General features: G+C 35.5%; 1 protein-coding gene across 1 annotated transcript; it reads right to left on the reverse strand.

Annotated features, from left to right (window-relative positions):
• Positions 1-5,511: 5,511 nt before the first annotated feature.
• LOC137713035 (aspartic proteinase 36-like) lies at positions 5,512-10,656 on the reverse strand. Its single transcript, XM_068452266.1, has 10 exons — positions 10,297-10,656; positions 9,639-9,768; positions 9,280-9,530; positions 8,582-8,809; positions 7,648-7,810; positions 7,123-7,196; positions 6,877-6,973; positions 6,701-6,764; positions 6,426-6,497; positions 5,512-6,326 (listed from the first exon to the last, which is right to left on the reverse strand). The coding sequence occupies exons 1-10, from the start codon at positions 10,536-10,538 to the stop codon at positions 6,160-6,162; spliced, it is 1,488 nt and encodes a 495-aa protein (XP_068308367.1). The 5' UTR covers positions 10,539-10,656; the 3' UTR covers positions 5,512-6,159.
• Positions 10,657-22,419: the final 11,763 nt, after the last annotated feature.

Consider the following 22,419-nt stretch of genomic DNA (forward strand, 5'->3'; position numbering starts at 1 on the left):
GCCAAGTTGCGCCACCGCAACGTACCAACATGGGTCCTCAAAGAAGGATGTCAATCTTTGTCGATTACAATTTTCCTTCTCACTAGCTCTTTTAGAGCCCTTGCAATCGATCTCTTTACCGCTCATTTGCGGATTGTCACTTCAATAAAACAGTCTTCCCACCGTTATGGGAAGATAAGAACGTCAACGTTCTTGTAGAATGACACAAATTTGGGTAGACATTGCCCATTACGTCTCATCTCAATCTTCGTACCGCACAAGTGTGATAAGCAAATGTGATGAATTCTAGCTTTCAAAATGTTGCTCCAAATGTATTCCTCTGATCTAGCTAAAGTGACGAGATCATATACCAGGTGCAAACATGTCTGCAAAGATAGACGTACTTAACGGATGTCGAGTCAACATCCTCGAAAGGTGTGTCACCCATGATGGATGGTTTGGCCGCCCCTATTGGATGGCCTGGTACATCGGCAGATAGCCAATCAATCTGTCTTAGCTTGAAGCATGACAAATCACTTGGTTCATAGGATTTATTTCCCTAGAAGAGGAAGACATGGCATAAAATGAATCTATACTTGATCGTTGTTTCAAATCATTTACATCTCATGAGATTAATCTAGATTACTCCCAAGACTTGAAGTTCTTGGTCCAGTATACTAGGTTACATAAGAAAATGGAATTGAAATGAGATTACCATCGATGATGTTTTCACTTATATGGTAGCTACTGACATAAATGAAAAGCGATGATATTGAACTATGTTCCGTTGATTAAGTGACAACATAGAACTAATTGGACAACCGAAATTACAATCCAGATCAAATTCCTTACCAAAATGTGTTTTGGACCTATCATTCTTACACTGCCCAAGGTAACCCCGTTGTGTTACAAGTGGGAAAATAAGCGTTATGAGATGAATGAAATAATGTGATATGATGCACGCCTTACGACGCAAGGTTTTTCTCAAACGCCCTGTGATTGACTACAACATTATGAAATGTGGTTAGTGTTTCTCCATGGGGATATAGATACGAAGATTTACATGTAAGTTCCCAAAGAATTACATGGACTGGTTTAAATAGTTCCAAACCACGGAACACCCTCTCAACTAGTTTGAGGTGTTCACTTATAGATTGAAGCAATCTGGCGGATGTGGTATACCCATCTAAGTGATTATTTGATTAGTTAGGGATATGAAGTATGTCCTTACGTGAAACTATGAAGTCATATTCCGAATTGCTAGAGTTACAGTTTATGTCAATGACATAAATGTCACTAAGACTGTAGAAGAGCTTGAGAAAATTGCATCATACCTGAAGACGGAATTTGAGATTAAGGATCTTGGGAAAACTCGTTTATACTTTCACCTGAAGTTGAAGCGTTGTTTCGACAGTAATTTGGTCTACCAGTCGAACTACACCTTGAAGGTGTTACCCTTTGAGTATACCTATGATCTTCTATATGTGATATGCAAATGAGACCCTTGAAGAGTTTATGGAATCTGAAGTTCCATATGAGAGTTCAAGTTTGCATTTGTCGTACTTAGTTCATTGCAATTAGATAGGAAATATCATTCGTTGTTGATCTATTGGTAAAGATGCAGCACTGCGCCTACACACAACCACTGAATTGATATTAAAGATGTACCCTGAAGATACTACGAATTTAGGCAAATCCCAACGCATCTTAAGCAAATCTGACCCCCTGATCCTCGAAATGATGCTTGCCTTGTTTGTTATATTGATGCAGGTTACTTATCAAACACTGTAACTTCCTGATTATTTTATGTAATTGGTTATTGAAATTTAAAAAAGGGGAAGAATGTGAAATTTCATTCCTGGATTTCACTACTATAACCTACGTATTTGTATTAACGAGATTTTATATTATTTTCGAGGATATTAAATTGTATTAAAGAGAGGATTTTAATTTTCTTGTGGTGGGTTTCGAGGAAGTCACTATCTCACTTCTTCCCGTCTCCTCCACCCATTTCTAGAATTCTCCAGAAACTCTCCCACTTCATCCCTCTCTTTCCTTCCTCGTACCACACACACACAACCGACCCGACGTAGCCACATTATTCAGCCAACCCAGAATCATCAAACCTACTTTTGGATGGTTTCAAGGGAGTGGCACTGAAATTACGAGAGATATCTAATGATGCAGCCTGGTACGGGTCAAGGTGAAGGGGATGAGGATGAAGATGTTGACAAGAATGATACAGAAAAAGCAAAATGGAGAACGTGATTGTGAAGGAAGGATTCAGGGATTTGAAGGGTAATTCATTGTTCCTTGATTATCTTAATTTTCAAATTTAATTTCCTTAAGTTGAATTGAAACTACCATGATATATTTGGAGTTCTTAGTTTTATTTAGGGTTTTCTATCATTCAATGAACTAGACTGAACATGAATTAGAGTTGGGTAATTCAGATTGGGTGTGTAGATCAAATTTCTTGGCCAAGGGCTTGGTTCAAAAGGTCAATTTCTTGTTAATTTTGAGTTACGTTAGTTTTGGATGTTGTATACATGACTTCTGGACTACCTGAAAGTATTTTGGGATCTGTTATATGAATTGGAAGTGGGATGTTACGTAAGTTGTAGAAAATTGATTTCTTTGCAAAGAAAACTCAAGTTTCGAATAGCCTTATTTGGCTCTTAATTTCTAGGTCTTTATGCGCCTCTTTGGAGAAAATTTTTAGTGTGTTGAAAGTACATATGTTCATGATCGTAACCCAATTGTTTTCACTCAGTTCCGTTGAGTTTTGATTGAACATAACCTTATTTAAACTTGGGTTGCGAACTGCCAAACAGCAACAGAAAGCTGGATTTCTAGTTTCAAGACTCCATTTTCTTTTTGGCATAACTTCCAATTTAGAGCTCTGTTTTCTACAAACTTTATATGCTTTTAAAGTACAGAATACAAGCTTCAAAACCCATATAATATTATAATATTAAATGAATTGGTTTAGTTTTGAATGCTTCAAGGGGAGCCTAAACTTGGCCCAATAATGCTGTTTTCTGCAAATTTTGTGGAAAGATGTTGTTCTAGAAGCTTAATGACGAACTACGAATGGCTTGATCCTTTCGTAGGTTACATAGGCAATCTATCGAGAAGGTTAGATGCAGCCATAATAAAATAACTGAGATTAATCTTTTCTTGAAATTTGGCTAAGAAAAGGAATTTATGCATATCTTAGTAATTAGCTTCCGAATTAGAAATTTTGGGTCATTACAAACCCGCACAAGGCAAATCCCCGAATGGTTATGTCTTTACTGTTAGGGATATCGCAATATCTTGGAGGTCCACAATATGACTTTAGTTGCGAAATCTTTGACTCGTTCCAAGACTCACCTTACTTCACTATGCCACACGTGAGACATGGTTAGGAGTTCTTGTTGAGCATATTCGAAGTACTTACTATTTTCATTCATCATTGAGTCCCAACAATGATCTATGAGGACTATGTCGTATTTGTCAACCTGACCAAGACATGGTACATCAACGAAGTTAGCACGAAGACATATTGCGTCTACATCACATCAGCAAAGCATCAGGAGATTGAAGTCATGCAAGCCGATCCCAGACAACCTTGCCGACCTCTACACAACATCATTACAGAAGTCAACCTTCTAGAAGCTTGTTCGAATAATTGGTATGCCTAACTATTCGTATGCAATGCTTGTAGTTCTCATTTGGAAGTTCTGTCAAACTCAAAATGAGTATCCAGAAGTATATTTACTTGATCTTAATGTTCTCTTTTTCCCTAGGATTAAGAGCATTTTTTCCACTAGGTTTTTGCTACCTAACTAGGTTTTAACGAGGCACCCATCATGGGCTGGTCATACCTTTGTGAGCTCTTCTACTTGCGTCTAGAAGACGTATAGTTTTGACTTAATGCAACTTCTCACATTTCTCCTTAGTCTATGGGTTTTTCTCCCACATTGGGTTTTACCATAGCGAGGTTTTGTGAGTTTTACCCTTTTTATGCATTCTTCCGTTGATTTAAGACTCGCATTCGCTCATTGTGCCGACGACTTCATCAACTATATTTACTTCATCACTGAAGACCTGATGCGTCACTTAGTTGAGTATTTACACACTCAAGGGGGAGTGTTGTAGTCCTATTAAATTAGGAATATGATTGTGTAAACCCTAACATATCTAGGATATCCTTCTGGGATTCTACCATATCTCTTAAACTAGATATTATCCTATTAGAGTTGTAATCCTATTAGGGTTAGGAATTAACTTTCCCTACTATTATAAATAAAGGCACCATGGGGTGTAATAGAACACACCTCACAATTACACATCTCTCTCTTTCTCTCTACTATTGATGCAACCCTCTCTTTAGCCTCCATAATTGTTTAGCAAATTATGCCTACAACAGTAAAATGTTTATTTTACTTATTTGTTTGGTCAGAATCCATCTTCACCAAAAAGTAAAATATAAATAGGACTTAAGTTTACAATATTCTCATTAGAGTAAAACTCACATTTACATTTTTAGGAAGTGTAAAACGGGATGTAATATATCAAAATTGCATCTTCCAATTGAAAAAGCTTTGAGAGCGAGAGTGGGAGAAAGAATTACACAACACTAGGACACCGTCATTGTGGCATCCCATACCATTGAAACAAAGATATAAGTTTTTGATCACATGTCCTTGTATAATCAGCATAGGATGCCACATAGCAATATACTCGTTCTATGTAAATTGTTCTCTCCAAGCGGGGCCAAGAAAGGGCTAACAAGTATCAAGCTATGAGACAACATAACAGAGAATCCCCAATAAGGGGCCCTATATGGGGTTGAAAAAGTGATGGACATAGTCAATTTTAGAGCTTCGAGGAATCTTTTGGGCTCTAAAAAAGAATCTCCCTCAATGAGGGGCTATATATCTGTAGACATCGAAATTTCAGTAAAACAAATGTTCAAAACTTTCGTGTTCACAATATCTTTTGGGCTCTACTCGTGGGATCCATTGTTTTTTTTTTTTGGGCTAGATGTAGCCTAATTTTTTGCTACTCAAGAAAGGAAGATGCTAGCCCAAGTGGTGGATCCAACCATATTTTCTGGTTCATTGGCGATGAAATTTCTCCTTAGCCGAACATTAAATATAAGAGCCTTATAGAGGATAAAACCCCTAGTAGGGATGCTCTAACGCTGGTGTTATTACCTCACAGTCATGCCCGGTCTCCATTTTCAAAGCTAGTTGAATTTCAGCTTCAAGCATCTGAATTTCCCTCAAATCCCAATTTCATCCAAACCTAAGTCATCTTCAACTCATAGTCAGCGCACGACAATTCCATGTTTTTGGTTTCTTCATTTTGTTTTAGCAATCCTCACATACATTTTTTTAACAGAAAACTAACGTAATTTTGAATTTGAACTATGATTTGCTAACAGAGCTCACCACGTCTTTAATCAACAACTTTTTGACCACGAACATCACATTGAAAATGAAATGTCACCACAAGGACCACGAAACAAATTAATTTGGCCTGTATAAATAGAATGGCCTTTCGGGCCATAATACTTGTGCTTCATAAAAAACAAGTACATATTAAATAATCGGTGGGGGCTTCATATGTACCCCTAGAAGTACAATTTCAACCAAATTAATTCCATTACATATTTTAATGGAATGGGTTTCAATTTTCAAACAGAATCATCAAAACTACAACACTTTTGAATTCTCTGCAACATTTCCACACTACAACAATGGACTTGTTTCTAAATTTCTTTCGAGGACGAAACGCGTGTCAACGTCAAGAAACCGTTAGAAGTTTCAGTTTTGTACAAGGCTTGGAATCATCAAGTCAACATGATATCGACACGGACTGACGAACAGAATTTCTATATGCCTAGGCTAAATCAAGAAATAGCTACAATAAATTTGCTCCGCTTCCACTTGGATACTACCTTCATTAACTTGTGGAGAGATAGGTTACCGTTCTGCAATGCTGTAGATGGAGAACGCTTTACGACGCCCCCATTCACGCGAATCAGAAGTAGAGCAGACCAATACACACTGGGAACCGGGTGCTTGGCAATACAACAAACAATAGCAGAAGGCTCCACTGATCACTATAAATAAAAGATCAGCCAACCCACGACGCTTTCAACAGAGAATGGAACTTACAATCTGATGTTTATATTAGAGCGAGGGAGCTCCACAGTATGTGCATTAGGAAAATCAGAGTTCCTGACGTTAGATGCTTGAAGAGCATGTCTCCCGATGAGCTGCTTTTACTCAGCTGTCCTGCATTAATATATTCGTCTTTGCCAGAAGTTACAGAGACGTTTACTGACATTGAGCCTGTAAAGGAGAAACTCAAACAATATGATAAAGGTATTGGTAACTGGTCCAAAGTTGTAAAGGAAGTGTGAGTTTATGTGGACGCATTATTCAACTTACAATCGTAGTTAGCCCACCCAATCCGTTGGCGAGCCAAGTCATACACAAATATCTTGTCCTTTAGAACAAGATCTGCAATTGAAGAACGAAAGGTCATCAGATGGCACATATATGATTTTGCACACATGTTTAAGTATTGTTCTAAAAAAAGCAAATTATGATAGTCACTATCAGAAAAACAAAATAACAAAACACTCCATACGTTCTGCACATACAATATGACTTCAAACTTTCGGCCATAGAGTTAAATAACCAGCCTAAATTTGGGGACTAACCTCCTAAAATAGTCACCCCTCCCTGAACCTTCTGAAAGCCAATGCACCACAAAGCAGCACTTTCCTGTTACAATAGAAATGACGCATTACAATTACGCCATGTAATTTGCAGTCATGATGTCTAAAGAAACTACTTTTAAATAAGAAAGTTTAAATGGAAGCCAGAGAATACTTACAATGAAACCTGTATGCATAAGGTACTCCTCTGGTTTCAACACCATCGATGCACCTCCGGCAAAGTTTAGACTAACCGAAGGAAATACATCAGCCAAACTGAAAAATAAAATAGATGTCATTAAGATTTATTTATTTTTTAAAAACAAAAAGAGAAAGAAACGAATATGCCACAATTATGCCCGCCCTCCATGGTCCACTGCTGTTCTAAAGAGAAAACTTCAAAGATACTTAGACACAATACCAACCTGGTGGAAACTAGATAACACTGGTTTCCTTTCGAAATGGTGGGAGTTGCAGTTCGTGAAGCAGCCGAAGTTATCTACAAAAACAATCATAAAATCAGTTTTTAGTACAGAGATGAAATCTTTTTGTTTCCATGCAACATATGAAAAGAAGTCTGAAGTCAAATAGAAAGGACGGAGCAGATATTGCACAACCACATCAAAGTCAAGTTGGCCCCATTAGAAACTAAAACGAGAGATGAAATGAATCAAATGAGGAAAAGAAAAAAAAATTACAATAGGAACTAAGCTTAACTGTGCCCTAATTAAAGTAGCTTCTGCCAATGAAATTACGTCATAGATCAAGCAATACAGTTAAAGATGACTGAAACACTATCAGCTTGACCAATTTTTTAAGAGTGAATCATCAAAAATATATGTAATACGTATATATTCTTTTCCTCTAACAAAATGACCTTTTCCGTCCCAATGCTAATGATGAAAATTGTTTAAGCAAATTAGCGTATCAAATCAAGTGAACAAACTTACAGCATTAATAAAAGGATCATACGCTTCTTCCACAAGATATGACAACGTTGTACCCGAGTCAACAATAGTTCCTCGGCCATTTGATGTGGTGAAGGCTGCTGGATCGATTGGCAAGGTTTGCCCATTGACAGTGATGCTCTGCAGATTTAAATTGTAATGTGGCCTGAAAATAGTAAATAAGAAATCTGTTACATTAACTGGAAACATAAAACAAAAAACAAAACTCATGACAATTTTCAATTAAATAGTGAACACTGTATTACCGAAAAAGTACACATGAAAAGACAAAACCATAACTCTTATAAATTGTTACAATTAAAAGAACATTAAAGTAACGGAGAGAAAACTTCCAGATTAAAGTAATGGAGAGAAAACTTCCAAACTTCCTCAGCGAAACAATAATCGTATTCTTAACATATAATGTTAAAAACAAAGCATTAGCATGACGGGGATGACTGATGCTGAACAGTATCCAACTTAGCAACAAACAATGAATAAACACATTATTTCTCATGTCCTGACAGAAAAAAAATGCAGCAGTTGATCCTTGTATTCTTTTTCTTCTGGGTAGAATGATAGTGATCCTCGCATTTCAACCATGCAGACCCAAATACAACCTCTGTGCTAATATCAAAAAGCCAAGCACTAAAAGTTTAAAAGGCCAAAAGTGATATGACTTGATATGAAGTTGCGGTATCCAAGCCTTGGTGCATAAAACATATTCAGAGTTAAGGTCCATTGCTGACCAGATAAATCGTGCATTTGAATGAAATAAGACAGATATAGAGACACAAAAACACAAACAATAATCTAAATCTGTAGTAGAAATTAAATTCCACTTCATAGACTGGGTTATACTTATACCATAAAACTTTAAACCTAAATCAAACATCACAACCATAAATAAATAAATTTCAACAGGGTAGAGACATACTGTGACGGGACAAGGGGACTATATACAATGCTTGGCTCCAAAATCTCGCCAAGAACAAGTATACCCCCTCCGTTTCCATCTCCCTTCAAGCAATGGGAAAACACTCTTGGAGTCATCCCTCGAGATGACAATTGTGATATAACAGAGAGAGACCCTTGACCGAACCCAAATATCCCATCCACTGCTTTATCTGTCTTAGTCAAATCCCCAGACTGATACGTACTACACCTGCACCCATCCAAGGCAATACGCTTCTTGAAAGAATGAAGAGAAATTACAATGATATAAGATATTCCATTACTCTTGTTTTAGTCAGATATAGCAAGTATTGAACAGGTATTAAACTCCAACCCCCCTCCCACACCCCCACACTAACTAACTAATCAGAGAAATTCTACACAATCAATTACAGTTCTTCTGGCACACAACATGCTTATTATTATTTACGAAGCACAGACACTATTACTGATAAATGATGAGACTGTTCAGCCATGCCATTTTAAAATTTATCGTAAATAGTAAATACAGATAAACTATGTACCACCTGAAAAAAAACATGAATTAATTATTGATAAAACCTGAGCAATCTTCATACAAAGTTAATTATTATATTTTGCCTCTATCATTTGTTTGTTAAGGATTTCTTTCTATTCCACATTTGGTGTGCACACCATTCCAGTTGAAGTTGAAACACGCACCCGAAAACGACAAATGCTGAAGAGTTAGTGATATAAGACTGTCCCAGAATCATGTCAAAGTATAGTGCATCCGATACATAATAACCAGTTGTCCCACTTCCATCACCATATTGGAAAGTATAACTGCACTGATTACTCTGCGGAGAACATTCAGTTGACGATGTTTGAACTGAGGAAGTGCACATTGGGTCTGTACAGGGGATCAGCCCCGCAGTTGAAGAGCTCAGAGAATCGTAGAAATTGAGCGGAATCTGCAAACCAGGGGACAGAAATTTGCAAGTTTGTTACGCTTTAAATTACCTATTTACTCTACAAACTTCTTGAATGACAGCAAGCAAGAAAACGAAACAGAAACTCACACCGAGTCCGCTAGATTGGGGGCAATCACTGCAGGAATTGCAGGTAATCCACAAGATGTCACTTCCGGTATCAATCTGCACATTGAATTCTTTCGGCGGAGAGCCCAATTTCACTTTGGTAAAATAAAGCCTGGATAAACCGAAATGATGGAACAAAAAAAATCATAAATCTTAGTTGCATAATAAAACAGAAGAAAACAGAATAGAAACAAGAAAAAAAATCCATCGACCCAGAAACAAACAGCAAAAAGCCAAACTCAGTCAACGTTTTCAACAGAAGCTACATAAAAATAGAAAGAAAAATGTTTTTTTTTCTTCAAATTTGCAGATGCTAAAAACCCATGAATCGTCAAATTTGGTCAGTGAGAAAGCTTTGAAGAACTCATTTGCAGAGGAACTGAAAACAGAAAAACTCGAGCTTTTTGTAATTTTCTTTCACTTCACATTTTCTCAGCAACCAAACAGAACTAGAAATAGAAAATACAAACCCCTCAGAGACACAATAAATGCTTACCCAATTAAGAACCCACAAAAGATTAACAAACACCCAGAAAGAACACTCAACTCACCCGATAAAATCTACCAAAATCTGAGACAAACCCCATTAATGCAAACACATTAGAAGCTTCATTCAAGAGAACCCAGATGATAAAATTACCCGACGAGGTAGGGATCGGAGGTGCCTTCGACTGAGAAGTCGACAACGCCGCCCGCCACGTTCTGCAAGAGCCGGGCGTGCCTGACTCGGTCGCGGGCTAGGAGCTGGTCGAGTTCGACTCGGTGGCTCGGCGGAAAGGCACGTTCTAGAGAAAGAAAGGTGGCCGGGAAGCCGCAGTAGACGACGGAGAGAGAGAGCAGCGCTGCGAAGGAGGCCAAGATCGGAACTTTGGAGACCCGCATTTCGGCGAAGCGGTGCGTTTTTTGAGTTGGCTGAGAGGGAAATTCAGTGGCAAAGATGAAGGTGGTGGTGGTGCTACTTGCTTCGTTTGCTGTTTGCTGCTTAAAACGGGAAGTTGTAAAATTTGGAACCAGTTTATGAGAAATGATTTGGGCACGCAACTCGAGGAGTTTATAGAGACTAGAATGACTATTATACCCTTGAATACTTTTTCTTTTTTTAACAAGACATTATTATCGCTTTATTATGTATTAGCAATAATATTATTCAAATTTACCTTTAACAAGAATCGAACTTAAAACCTCTCACTTACAAATTAAAAAATATTAGTATACCGTAGCACTAAAGAGATATACCCTTGAATATTTGTTCCATTGCTACAAGTGTGTTTATAAACCCAAAACAAACTCATTTGGGCAAATCTAGTTTCAACTAAACCATGTTATTGTCAAAAGAGACTCCAAATTTTAAAATTCAAATTATATATACCGCGATAATAACAATTGTCTAGTTGTACCCATTTTCTTATTCAAGATATATTTGTCTACCAAAACAAAATTCTAATATAAAAATTTAATACACCCTTCATGCTTCAACACTTTAAGAAGCAATTATTATGCACATATGCATATTAGGAAGTATGGTTCTGAAAGTGACTTTGGTTTGCTAGTTCGAGCTCAACTCCTCACTTTACGTTAACTGACGAATGAAATAGAATCCAACAAGATACGATTGATTTGTAATTATAAACCTTCTCGTTGGTTTATTATTTAAGTATCAATCTATATTATAACACATAAATAATATTGCAATAACATAAATATAACACTTTAACGATTATCTTCATATAAAAAGTGTCGCACTAATGTTATTTGGAGCTCGAATTCAAAAATTCTCCTGCCATTTACAAAGTGGGCTAAGTTCCCTAAAAAACCGAATTCACACATTAGAACAAAAAAATTCAAACACACATTCTTTTATTATGATTCTAGAAGCAAGAGGGTAATCTCGGGCATGTGGATAGTTTTTTGTATTTTTCATACGTTGGGAATTTGGATTACTCTTGAAATTTCTTCAAGTGGAGGAGTTAAAAAAAAAAAAAAAAAAGTGGAATTAACGAAAAGGGCAAAACAGGCTTTGCAGGTGGCAAAACGTGAGTTGGTTTCTCTACGTTCGGTGCGCCGCGTGTACAGCACGCTTTATTTTAGCAGTGACAACTCAAACGGTAAAGCTGTTGAATTGCAAGTAAAAATTTTAAATTCGTTTTTGATTAAAAATTAAATTATCTTACATTATTACTAATTCATTATAAAATTTAATCAATTCCTTTACCGTCTTAATAAAAGTAAAATCATTTGTTAAAAAGAAAAACAATGAAATTAGCAATGAATCGGGCCACATTTGCTGAACAATAGTCACTGTTTGGAGGCTGTGCACCGCTCACTGGGGAATCTGAGCGTGATTGTTGATCAGAAAGGTAAAGTAAGGGTAGATCATGGCGAAAGGAAAATGTTAGCCGTACTTGTGGGGATGTCAGACGACAATCACAGGCAAAGTACCATTTATCCAATAAATAATACTACCAAATTGTTATTAAAATAACCGAACAAGGATAATTTTTAAAATGTGCTATTTACATATTATTTTTATTTTATTATTGATCGTAAATCAAATGAATTGAAAAAAAATTAACGAACAAAAATTACCAAAAATGTATAAAAAATTAAAATTAAATGTGTGAATAAGACTACCTTTTTTAAAAGAGGTACTAGCCCGATGTACCGTCTAAACTTGTAATTCGTGACCACTTTTCAATCTAAACTTTTATTTTAGTTAGTATTCCTCTTAAACTTTTATAATTAGCCGATTTTCGTTTTTACATCACACCTTCCCCTGCATCTCCACAGATCTCTGCAGGCACTCCACCAATCACGCAGTCGCCGAGCCACAGCAGGGTCTCTCTCAAAGAATCCCAAATCGAGTCGGCACCAAGAGAGTTCATGATGCTCTTCATCTTCTTCTTCTTCCTCTACCACTCCACCGCCCTCACCCCCTCTGCAGTTCCACCTCGCAGGACCCGCACGGCTTCGCATGTCGGTGATCCTGGATTCACTTGCTTTACTCTCCCTGCGTCTCACCGGAGGAGGGAGAGCCGGTGGGTCGTGTGAGAGGGCTTGAGAGGGGGAAGAGAGAGGTTGTTTGTGGCGGAATGGGAGTTGGAGATAGTCTTGGGAGGTGAGTTGTTGAGAGTTGCAGAGCCTTGGAGAGATGATGAAGATGCGGCAGAAGACAGTAGGTTTTACTGAGGGCTAGAATTACAGTTCTACCCTTTTTTGTTGCTCACTTGGACAGTACGTTGCTAGATATTGACGAAATACTGGACGAAAAATTCGTAAATATGGGCGCAAGTTGAAAAATGGTCTAATTATAAAATTAATTCACACAATGAGTCGTCTTTAATAAATTAGTATCGAACTGGGCATCTACGAAAAATGAATTTAAAACCTCTTATTTATAAGTAAAAAGAAATATTACAACACTTAAATAGTAATGTTATTTACACTAGTTATAATGTGAATTTAGCAGGAAAAGAAATGTAATAATGTTTGTGCTACAAGCAAACCCCGTTCCATGAGGACCATATCCTGATCCTCTTTGTGAGGATCCTAAGGATTAATTCATTCTATCTGTTCATCAATCATTCTGCAATCACAAATCATTTGGATATTTTTATTATTTAAAATTGAACACAAACAGTACCTAACAAAAACTGATTGAACGATGTACCATAAACGGCTAAATATTTTCTTTTGCTTTACATATTTGTGGGTGCAAATGTGGAAATTTAATCAGACGGAGGCAAAAGAAACAAGCCCTAGGCTACTGCTAGGCAGCTCAAATGCCACCTAAATAAACAAGTTGTACGTAGTAGCCTTAAATGGATGGAGTTGGATGAAAGGGAGAGGTAGTACGTCGACTTGTCAAGTCTTTTTCAAAAGCCAAATGCATCATTTGTGAAGTTGCATTTCCCACACACAAACCCCAATTATATGTTTGTACATAGACATGTGATGTCATTTAATTCATAATATGGTTAACTTCAAGTTGTCACTCAATGCAAACATCCTCCTTTCAATACCACATTTCCATGATCAATCCCTCACGTAATTCAATGTCCTAGTTGTTGACGTTGGTGTATCGGTTCAAATTTAGTCATTATTAATATAGTTATCGTTTGAAAAAACAGATAAGCAAAATCGTCATACTCATCATTTATATGTAGCACTAAACTTGGAGGAAAATACTATTAATACGCATGAACGACTGATCTTAGCACAACTTAAACTCTTGACTAAAACGAAACTCACAGTAGTTACTATTAGAGTGTTATACATTCAATGTAACATTCACAATTTATAGTGTTAGAATGTGGACGTGCCCAAAATATTTAAGCTCTTATATATGCAAGGTTTCCTTTCCTTGAGTGGGAAAGAAATCCTCTTAATTTTAATACCATTTGTTAAACTTAATTCAGATTTCTTCATCGTCATTACATTGCGTATTTTTTATTTATTGAATTAACGATATTATTTACATTATGGGGGAGAAAATGGACTTAACCTCACAATGAACTAACAATAATTTGGTTGAATTTGCTTTTGGCGAGAATCGAATCTAAAATCTCTCACTTACAAGTGAGGGAGAATATCGTTAGATCGTAACACTAAGTGACATTACATTGCGTACTTAAATCAAGCATATAAACTCAAGCCGTTTTGCAAATTTCAGCAACCAAATTCTTTAATTAATAAATTTGAGGAAAAAACATGGAAATTCTAAGTAATAAAGTATGATTTGCTTGTCTTTATTTTAAATTAAATAGTTGAAGAGTCGATTCCCTCCATGGACCAAAACCTATAATGTATGTATAGCAATAATACAACATGAGTCAATGAAGGAAGGAAGCTCCCTATTCTTTTTCAAAGAAGATGAAGTTATAGACAAGGGACCCTGATTTCTGAACAAACAAAATTATGTTTATTTACCGTTTAATCATAATCTAACGAAAGATGATCATTTAAATTTTTTATTGTACCTTTTTCTCTATTATCGAATTAATTAAAATGAACCAGTAAGTGACCACGATTTTCTTAACCTTTGAATATAATAGAACAGAACTCAAGTTGGTAGGTGACTTTGGTGATGATGACAATCACATCCGTCCACGTTAAACTCGAATCATGCATGACTAAAGGTATTTTAATTAATTTTATATGTAAAACTTCCTTAGGTTGTAGATTAATGCTTGATCTGTGCTTTATGGCTAATTAAGTAAGTTAATTAGCAACTTTTGGCTTTAAATAAAAAAAGAGCTTTACCAATAGGATGACTTTTGTTCTGCGACTAAACTCTTGCTATTCCACTTTTGCTTATTAGGTTCTACGACAAGAAAGTACCAAAAGATTGAACAACTCTTTGTTGAATGCTTTTGGGCCATTATTTTTCTTATGCATGGTTTGATACAGCTACGAATAGGATGACTTTTCAGACACCATTCTTCATTTTTTATTTTTAACTCGAATAAATAGGGAAATAATTAACGATAATAACGAAATCTTATCTTATTAACTAGAATTAGTTATATGAATCCTAAAACGCTACTGCACTCGATTGTGTGTCATGTCTTCCGTTAGAGCCAAATTATCCAAGTCTTGTCTTAAAGTCTCTTTCCAAATCTTCATAGATTTCCTCTACCCATTTGGCCTTAAGCCTCTTTCTCAATCTAAAAAAATAATTAAAATTAAAAGGAGTGTGCAAACGGTAAAAAATGTATGTCAAAATCATTTATGTAAAACACGTATCACAAGGTTTTGACAAAAAGGTTATTGGACAACAACGCCCCTCAAACAAAAAAGTTTACTACTGAAGTGAAATTTGCATCTAATTATTCCAAGGGTATATTTGTAAATAAATAAAGGAAGAATGAAATTGGAAAAAAGAAAATCTCGAGAATACGTTTTCATCTTCTCCATTAAAAAGAAACAGCAAAGCATGATAGTCATTCATGTGCATACTAGGTCTGAAATTCATTTTATTGAAATTTTAATTTTCATGCTCCTATTGTAATGTAATATGTAGATGCTCACATGAATAGTTATTTAACTGAATTATTATTCATTTGAAGAAAATTTGTAAAGTGAATAATGTTGCTACAATAATATTTTGTCTATAAAATAAGAGCACACGGAGGAAGGAAGAAGAAAGAAATAAGAAGGAAGAGGTGAGAGAAAAACATACGGAAGAAAGGGAAGAAAAGAGGAAAGAAAGAGAGAAAAGAAAAAAGAGTTATAAAGCAAAAAATGACAATGAGCCAGGTTAGAGAGAAAAGAGAAAATAATGCGAGTTATTTTGTATTCCTATTTTTTAGATAATGAAAGAAAGTACTATTGCTGCCCCGATGACGTAGGCACACTTGTCGAACCTTGTAAATATTATGTCTTATTTACTTTATGTTCTACTGCACACTTATCATCGATTTTACACAACGTTATCAGCAAGATAAGCTCTCGTGTCGGTGGAAAGCACAATGCCATAAATTCGATGAAGCACTACCTACCTCTAACCTCAGTCGGCTGGAATCTCACATATAAGAAAATCTTTTCATTTTATGTTCATATATGTGTATAACTAATTTCCTTAAAGTAAATATACATTTGGTTATATAACTATTATCATTATTATTGGCAGAAAATCTGACAGCTATGTAAACAGCCTCTGAACTCCAACTTGCTGACCTCAGATTGAGATACTTCCTTCTTGAAAGTTGTTTGTCCGCCCAGTACCTATAACATATCAAAATTTCAGAAAATTCCAATGGTGCCACCGTCGCAAATGTCTGAAACACCAACCCACTTTCCAATTCCGCAAAAAACTGGAGAGCCATTTAATGAGTACCAAAACTCCATTTTCAGTAGCTCAGATCGAAACTGTTTCTTAACGAAAGTTGTTCAATATCCTCTTATTCATATCATACTAAAATTTGAGTTAGATTTAACAATTTGATCTTCTCATAAGTTGCAGACACTACTCTTGACTCCAAAACTTATGGGAACTGTTTCGACTCTTTCGAATGTCATCGGAGGAGAAACACTAATTGGGACTTATTGTTACTATTACTTCTTGGGTAACTAAAATGACTTAGAACTGTGAAATGAAAATAAAATAAAAAGGATGAAACAAAAGAAAGTGGCAGACAAAGAAAAAGAAAAAAAAACAAAAGATGGAGACTTAAACATTGCATTCTCTATTTTTGGCATATTTATGGGAATGGTGTTGGTTTAAAGCCCTATCACAAGTTCTATTTATTTAAAGCAATTTATTTATAGTGGGTGGAATTATTATTCATTGCTTTAAGCTTTTATATTTATGTGAATGGTGCTAAATCAAGGCCTTTGTCACGAGCTTTATTTACTTAAAAAATCATTTTACTTACCATGACTAGAATTACTGTCTATTGCTTTAATTTATTTAGTGTACTACATTTTTTTATGATGAGTATAACAAGGACCCGAAGTTCCATGATTAGATGAGAACCTGATAATTATTGATCCTCATCATATAAAAAGATCGGACCCGAAGTTCCTTGATCAAAATCAAAACCTGAAGTTTTGAATCAACTGAGAAAGCAACAGATCCTCAACTAAATTAAAGTGACGGCCATAAGCGCCTCAGTCCACAAATTATTAAATGAGGGCCAGAAGTTTCTTGATTCATGTAAATGAGGACCATAAGTTCCTTAATCCATGTACAGATTAAGTATGAGCATGAATTCCAAAAATATGAACCCAAAAGGTTCTAATGATGTTGATATTGATGATAAAGTTCGAGTACGTATGAATAATGTTTTAACCTGAAGTTCAAAATATGAATAATGTTAAGAACTTAAAGTTCTAACATTTTGTGTAGACCTGTGTTATATGTGGTTTGAGTTAATTATCGCAATTTCTGTCACACATGAATTTCTTCCTTTTGGGAATAAGAAAATGGTGAACTTAGCAAAAGCCAATTTTGTGACCATCGACATCTTACACAAGAGATACTTTCATGAATTCATAATGCCCGAGAATTCTTGTGGAAGCATATGATATTTGAAAACATCTATACTTAAAGACTCATTGAATCTATTCAAGGAACCAGAAGTTTCCATCGTTCTCTTCATTAATTCATTAATTATCGAACTAGAAGTTTCCATGGGTTCCCATATATAACAAGCTAAAGTAGAAGTATTCAACATGTATAAAATCAAATAGGAGAAATTTTTTATACATACATGTGCATACACATGAGTTACAACTACAAAAACAAACAAGTAGGGGGCTTCACAAAGGTTGATCATATGAAGCCTAAGTACTTGGCAGTACCCCAGAAGGGGGAGCACTGAAAATTGATCATGCGACGCCCCAGTACTTGGCAACACACCAGAAAGGGAAGGCACCAGTTGCCTTTGGAATCTAGTCATGAATCTCTACTGATCACTTTGAATTTGACTTTAGGATTCCTACAGATGGTTAAGCTTTCTTTTCATGCTCGTTGAGTAAATATTTGCAAGTTTGTGCAACTCTTTATTCTCGTGCTTGAGCCCTCTGATCTCTTGTCTAAGACTTGCCACCTCAGCCATTAATGTTTTGACTTGGCAAGTTCGAGCAAGTAGACGTTGGCCCATGTTCGATACAGAACACGCATATTGAACACTGAAAGCCAAAAAGTCTTGAACATCCAATTCATTAGACCTTTTTGAAAGTATTCTTGTATCTCTGGGACTGGGAAGGTTCCTAGCTATTACTATAGCCATTACATCATCCTTCATCACAGAGTCTCTAGTCGTGAAAGGGTCATTAGAAGATAAGAATGACGGGTGCCATATATTATCCTGAAGCAGGACATTTGCATCTCCCTCGAGACTCAAATCTAAACAAAGGTTAGATGGGCAAGCCATTTTCATAAATGATGAAAGAAAAAGGTTGGATAGAGCGAAATCTTAGAAATACAATAGAGACAATTTTCACAAGCGGACAATTTTCAAAGTGTGCATTTTGGATACAATTAATACCTCTATAAAAGGAGAGGCAACACAACCACTTATTCAAAAATCGAAAGAGCACCATTTTCTGAATTTCAAATGTTGGATTTTCCTGAATAAACTTCGTTAACATTTTCTCAGACGCAATCTCAGCTTTTTAGATATCAAGGACAACTCTGTCAAAATATCTCTGGCAAAGTTAAAACGCGTAAAGTTCACTATTCCAACTACGCCATTGTTGCCAACAAACATGGGTGACAAGGTCACATCACACCACTACTTGCTATTGGGAAATCCCTATATAGTTAACCTTCGTCCTCCATGGCAAGGCACACCTCCAAAAATGCTTAACTCATCTTCCTTGCCGAGAATACATCTTTAATCAAGCCTCACAAAATACTCAGTCTTCCTTATCTCTGAGGATACCTCTTCAACCAAGTCCCTCAAAATACCAACCTCATTTTCTCAGCAAGAAATATTTTTGATCGAGAAACTTTACATCAACATCAAAATCCTTCTAATGTTTTTCTTCAAGAGCAAAACTATCTCATATCATCAAGGTCGAGAGCAAGAGTATCTCATATCATGCTCTTTCCTTGCCTTTTCCTTTGCCCTTGCTCTTACCTACAAGACAAGGAGAAAGAAAGCAATCAGTCGGAGTCTGAATCAAACTTCCGATCAAGAACCGACTGCCTAGAACCTTCCCTAATTACTTACCTTGCATTGCTCTCGAGTAATCATCTTCAACTGTTGTTGGAGCCGGGTCTTAAGTCACCAACACTGCAGAATAATTGGTACACTGTTGGTTCTTTACATTGAAGTTGCCAAGTATGGATGAGTCACCAAGAAGTGATGCTTTGAAAGACCATTCAAAGGCAAAGGTTGTGCACCACTTCTCCTGTACAAGAGAATGAAGCAGAATGATCAACGATGAGCCCATAGAAGTCCAAAGGAAGAAAATTGGTGGCTGACTGAGTCAATGGAAGACCAAAGTTCAATGATGGGAATCCTATTCACAACCCTAGCAAACACTACCAATTTATGTACAAAAAGCTAATGAAAGTTACTAATTGATTACGAGTTACAAAGTTGCCGCATAGATTGAAGTCTCAGTCAAACTATCCATAGACTTGGCACTACTGAATTGTTGCATGCCTGAAGCATGACAGTCGCCGTATGTATGCAAGTTCCAAAAGGATAATCTATGGACATGGCAATCTTAATATATCTCATGCCTGAAGCATGATCGATGTGTAGGTTCCAATGATTCAACTCCCCAGAAGTGGAGATTAAAAATCTAAGCTCTATAATGCTCTAGAGGAGGTTATGATCCAAATTATCAAACAATTCATCTAATAAGAGATGATTGTGCTAGAAGAGACAATGTAAAGCCCCTGAAAAAGCAAGGATATACAAAGTAATGAAGTGCTTATAAATATGTATACGCATGCACATGAGAATTATGGGATCACAAATTGATGATTACCAATGTTAATTTTGGTTTTACAATAGGTACTATATTCATCAAAGAGTTGTTTTGATATTAAGCCACATTTTTTTTGTTCGTCGACAAAAAGAAAAATTATTGGCCAAATGGAGAAAGGCAATTACATGACAATTTATTAAAAGCATGGAAAAATGGACCTATAGTACAAATCACCAAATGATGTTTAACCCAGAAGGTTATATGGGTGTTTGTAATACAGATATGACACAAGGTTCGTAATTAAAACCTAAAATTGTGATATACTCTTGTAAACATGATTTCCCATTGTGAAATTTGTTCATTTAAATGGAGAATTATATATACACAAAACTTTATGAAATGCCTGAAGCATATCTCCACAAGTAAATCCCTCAAGTATACATGAAGGAAGTTGCTCTATATAAATTCCAAAAGAGAATGTGTCATGAAGTGTAGAAAATCATTGAAGGATTCAAATTGCTTGAAGAAAGCCTTGGAAGGGTAAAACATAAATTACGTACTCAACACCAATAGATGGTATAAATTGCCTTAGTGAGTACTATCATTATGATATTGTTGCAACATACTCTTGCAAGAGTTGATATTAAATTGGGACTCTTGAAGAGTCAAGAAAGATTATAAAGTGTTGAAAGTAATATTGTCTCGAATTGCAGATCGAACAATATAGCAACACAAATCTTATACAAAATGTTTATGGTATTAAAAAAAACCATATAGATTAAAGATTATGAGTTGAATACTCAAATGATTACCAAATATTTAGACACTAAGAAAGATCATTCATCCTCGTGAGGGAAATGATGAATTGACATTTGGTCCAAGAGTACCATATCTCAGTGAAGTATGTGCCTTACTGTATTTAACATAATACGTTGAATTAGATGTTGCACTTTATGTGGAGCATAATACCAACAAATGGGTATTGCAATGAAATAAAGTTTATTTATTGATATCTCTAGAAAATTATAGACATGTGCTTGTTCTATTCCAAAGAACTCACTAATAGCCAGTCTTATTGGGCAAGAAAAACATCTTGGATAGTTTATGTGCTTATGAAACATTTGAGGGTAAGATTCATATGGTTATTAAAATCTGTGGGTTTTGTTTTTTCGATTTTAAAATGGAAAAAGCTTAAGTTTTTTTTTTCCCTTGGATTTTAATTAGAATGTGTTGTAAAGCTTTTTATGTATTGCTGTGGTTTATTATAATAACTTGGTAGGTATGTATAATGAGCTATTAGTTTTTGATTTACAGAAATTAGGTGTTCAATTAGTGGAGGTTATTTGGTTGGCTTTCATTATTCTTTGTTTTTCACTTTCTCTTATTGTCATGTATTTTTGTAACTTATTCTTATTTTGCGGTTGTAGTATTATGTTAGTTTTGCATAACATTATTATTTAGTCAGTGGTGGTTCTGTTTATGCCCAGAAAATGATTAGCTAAAGTGTATTGAGAAATTGTCTTTTATATCAATGTGTTGTAAATCTTTTTAATGTTGTGGTTTATTATGATAAGTTAGCAAGTATGTATAGAGCATTTTCCCCTATTTCCTTTTTTTTTTCTGCAGAAAAAAAAAATTCATGCAATATTTTTCTGTTTTTGTTAAAATAATGTCCTGCTGTGATTAATTGGCTAAAGTTTACACATTTGGTTTATGTTTTATACTCTAATATATTAAATATACATGAAATATCTAATTCATCTGATTTATTGGCTATATACATACATGCTGCTTAGCAATTTGATTAGCTGAAAAACTTAGCCTGCAAGGCAAATTTTTTATGCCAAAACTGTTGCAGCGGTGTTTATTAACAAAAAGTGGGTCACTGTTTTCATCTTCTCAATTAACTTTTACAGAAAACATTTATAATTTTTGAGGCATTATTTAATCCTTTTTCCATTTAAGTTTTAATTGGCATTTCATCTTTATTAGAATTTTTTTCGTTTCAAATTAACATTGATGCTTCCCACTTGCCTATAGGCTTTCTGTACGTATTTTCATTCTGTGGCAACTGTAACAAGATGCTTAAGGATGTGCGCCAATTTTTTTTAAATTTTTTTGGTTCAACTTGCTTTCTGATAATGCTCTCTGAGTTTGTGAACTATTTATGTCTGTAGTCAAACTCAATGTAAAAAAATATTTGCTGCCAGTATATAGTAGACAACGACTTACAAATTCTTGATCCTTAGCTAATAATAGAGAATGTATTTTGGTCAATGTTTTTTATGCGACCAAGTAGATGAAATAGTTAGGATGGGGAAATCAACCATTTTTGAGTCTTTGATGAGGTTTTGCGGAGCAATCAAATCTATCTACA

The sequence above is a fragment of the Pyrus communis genome, chromosome 13, assembly GCF_963583255.1.
Source record: "Pyrus communis chromosome 13, drPyrComm1.1, whole genome shotgun sequence".
In the NCBI taxonomy this organism is placed as follows: domain Eukaryota; kingdom Viridiplantae; phylum Streptophyta; class Magnoliopsida; order Rosales; family Rosaceae; genus Pyrus; species Pyrus communis.

What these genes read in the sequence shown, in the direction of transcription:
- LOC137713035 (XM_068452266.1), bottom strand. Translation starts at nt 10,538, where the DNA reads ATGCGGGTCTCCAAAGTTCCGATCTTGGCCTCCTTCGCAGCGCTGCTC. An exon ending in TCCGATCCCTACCTCGTCGG is followed by an intron (nt 9,769 to 10,296) that starts GTAATTTTATCA and finishes CGGTTTATCCAG; the next exon opens with GCTTTATTTTACCAAAGTGA. An exon ending in AGTCCCCTTGTCCCGTCACA is followed by an intron (nt 7,811 to 8,581) that starts GTATGTCTCTAC and finishes TACTATTTTCAG; the next exon opens with GCCACATTACAATTTAAATC.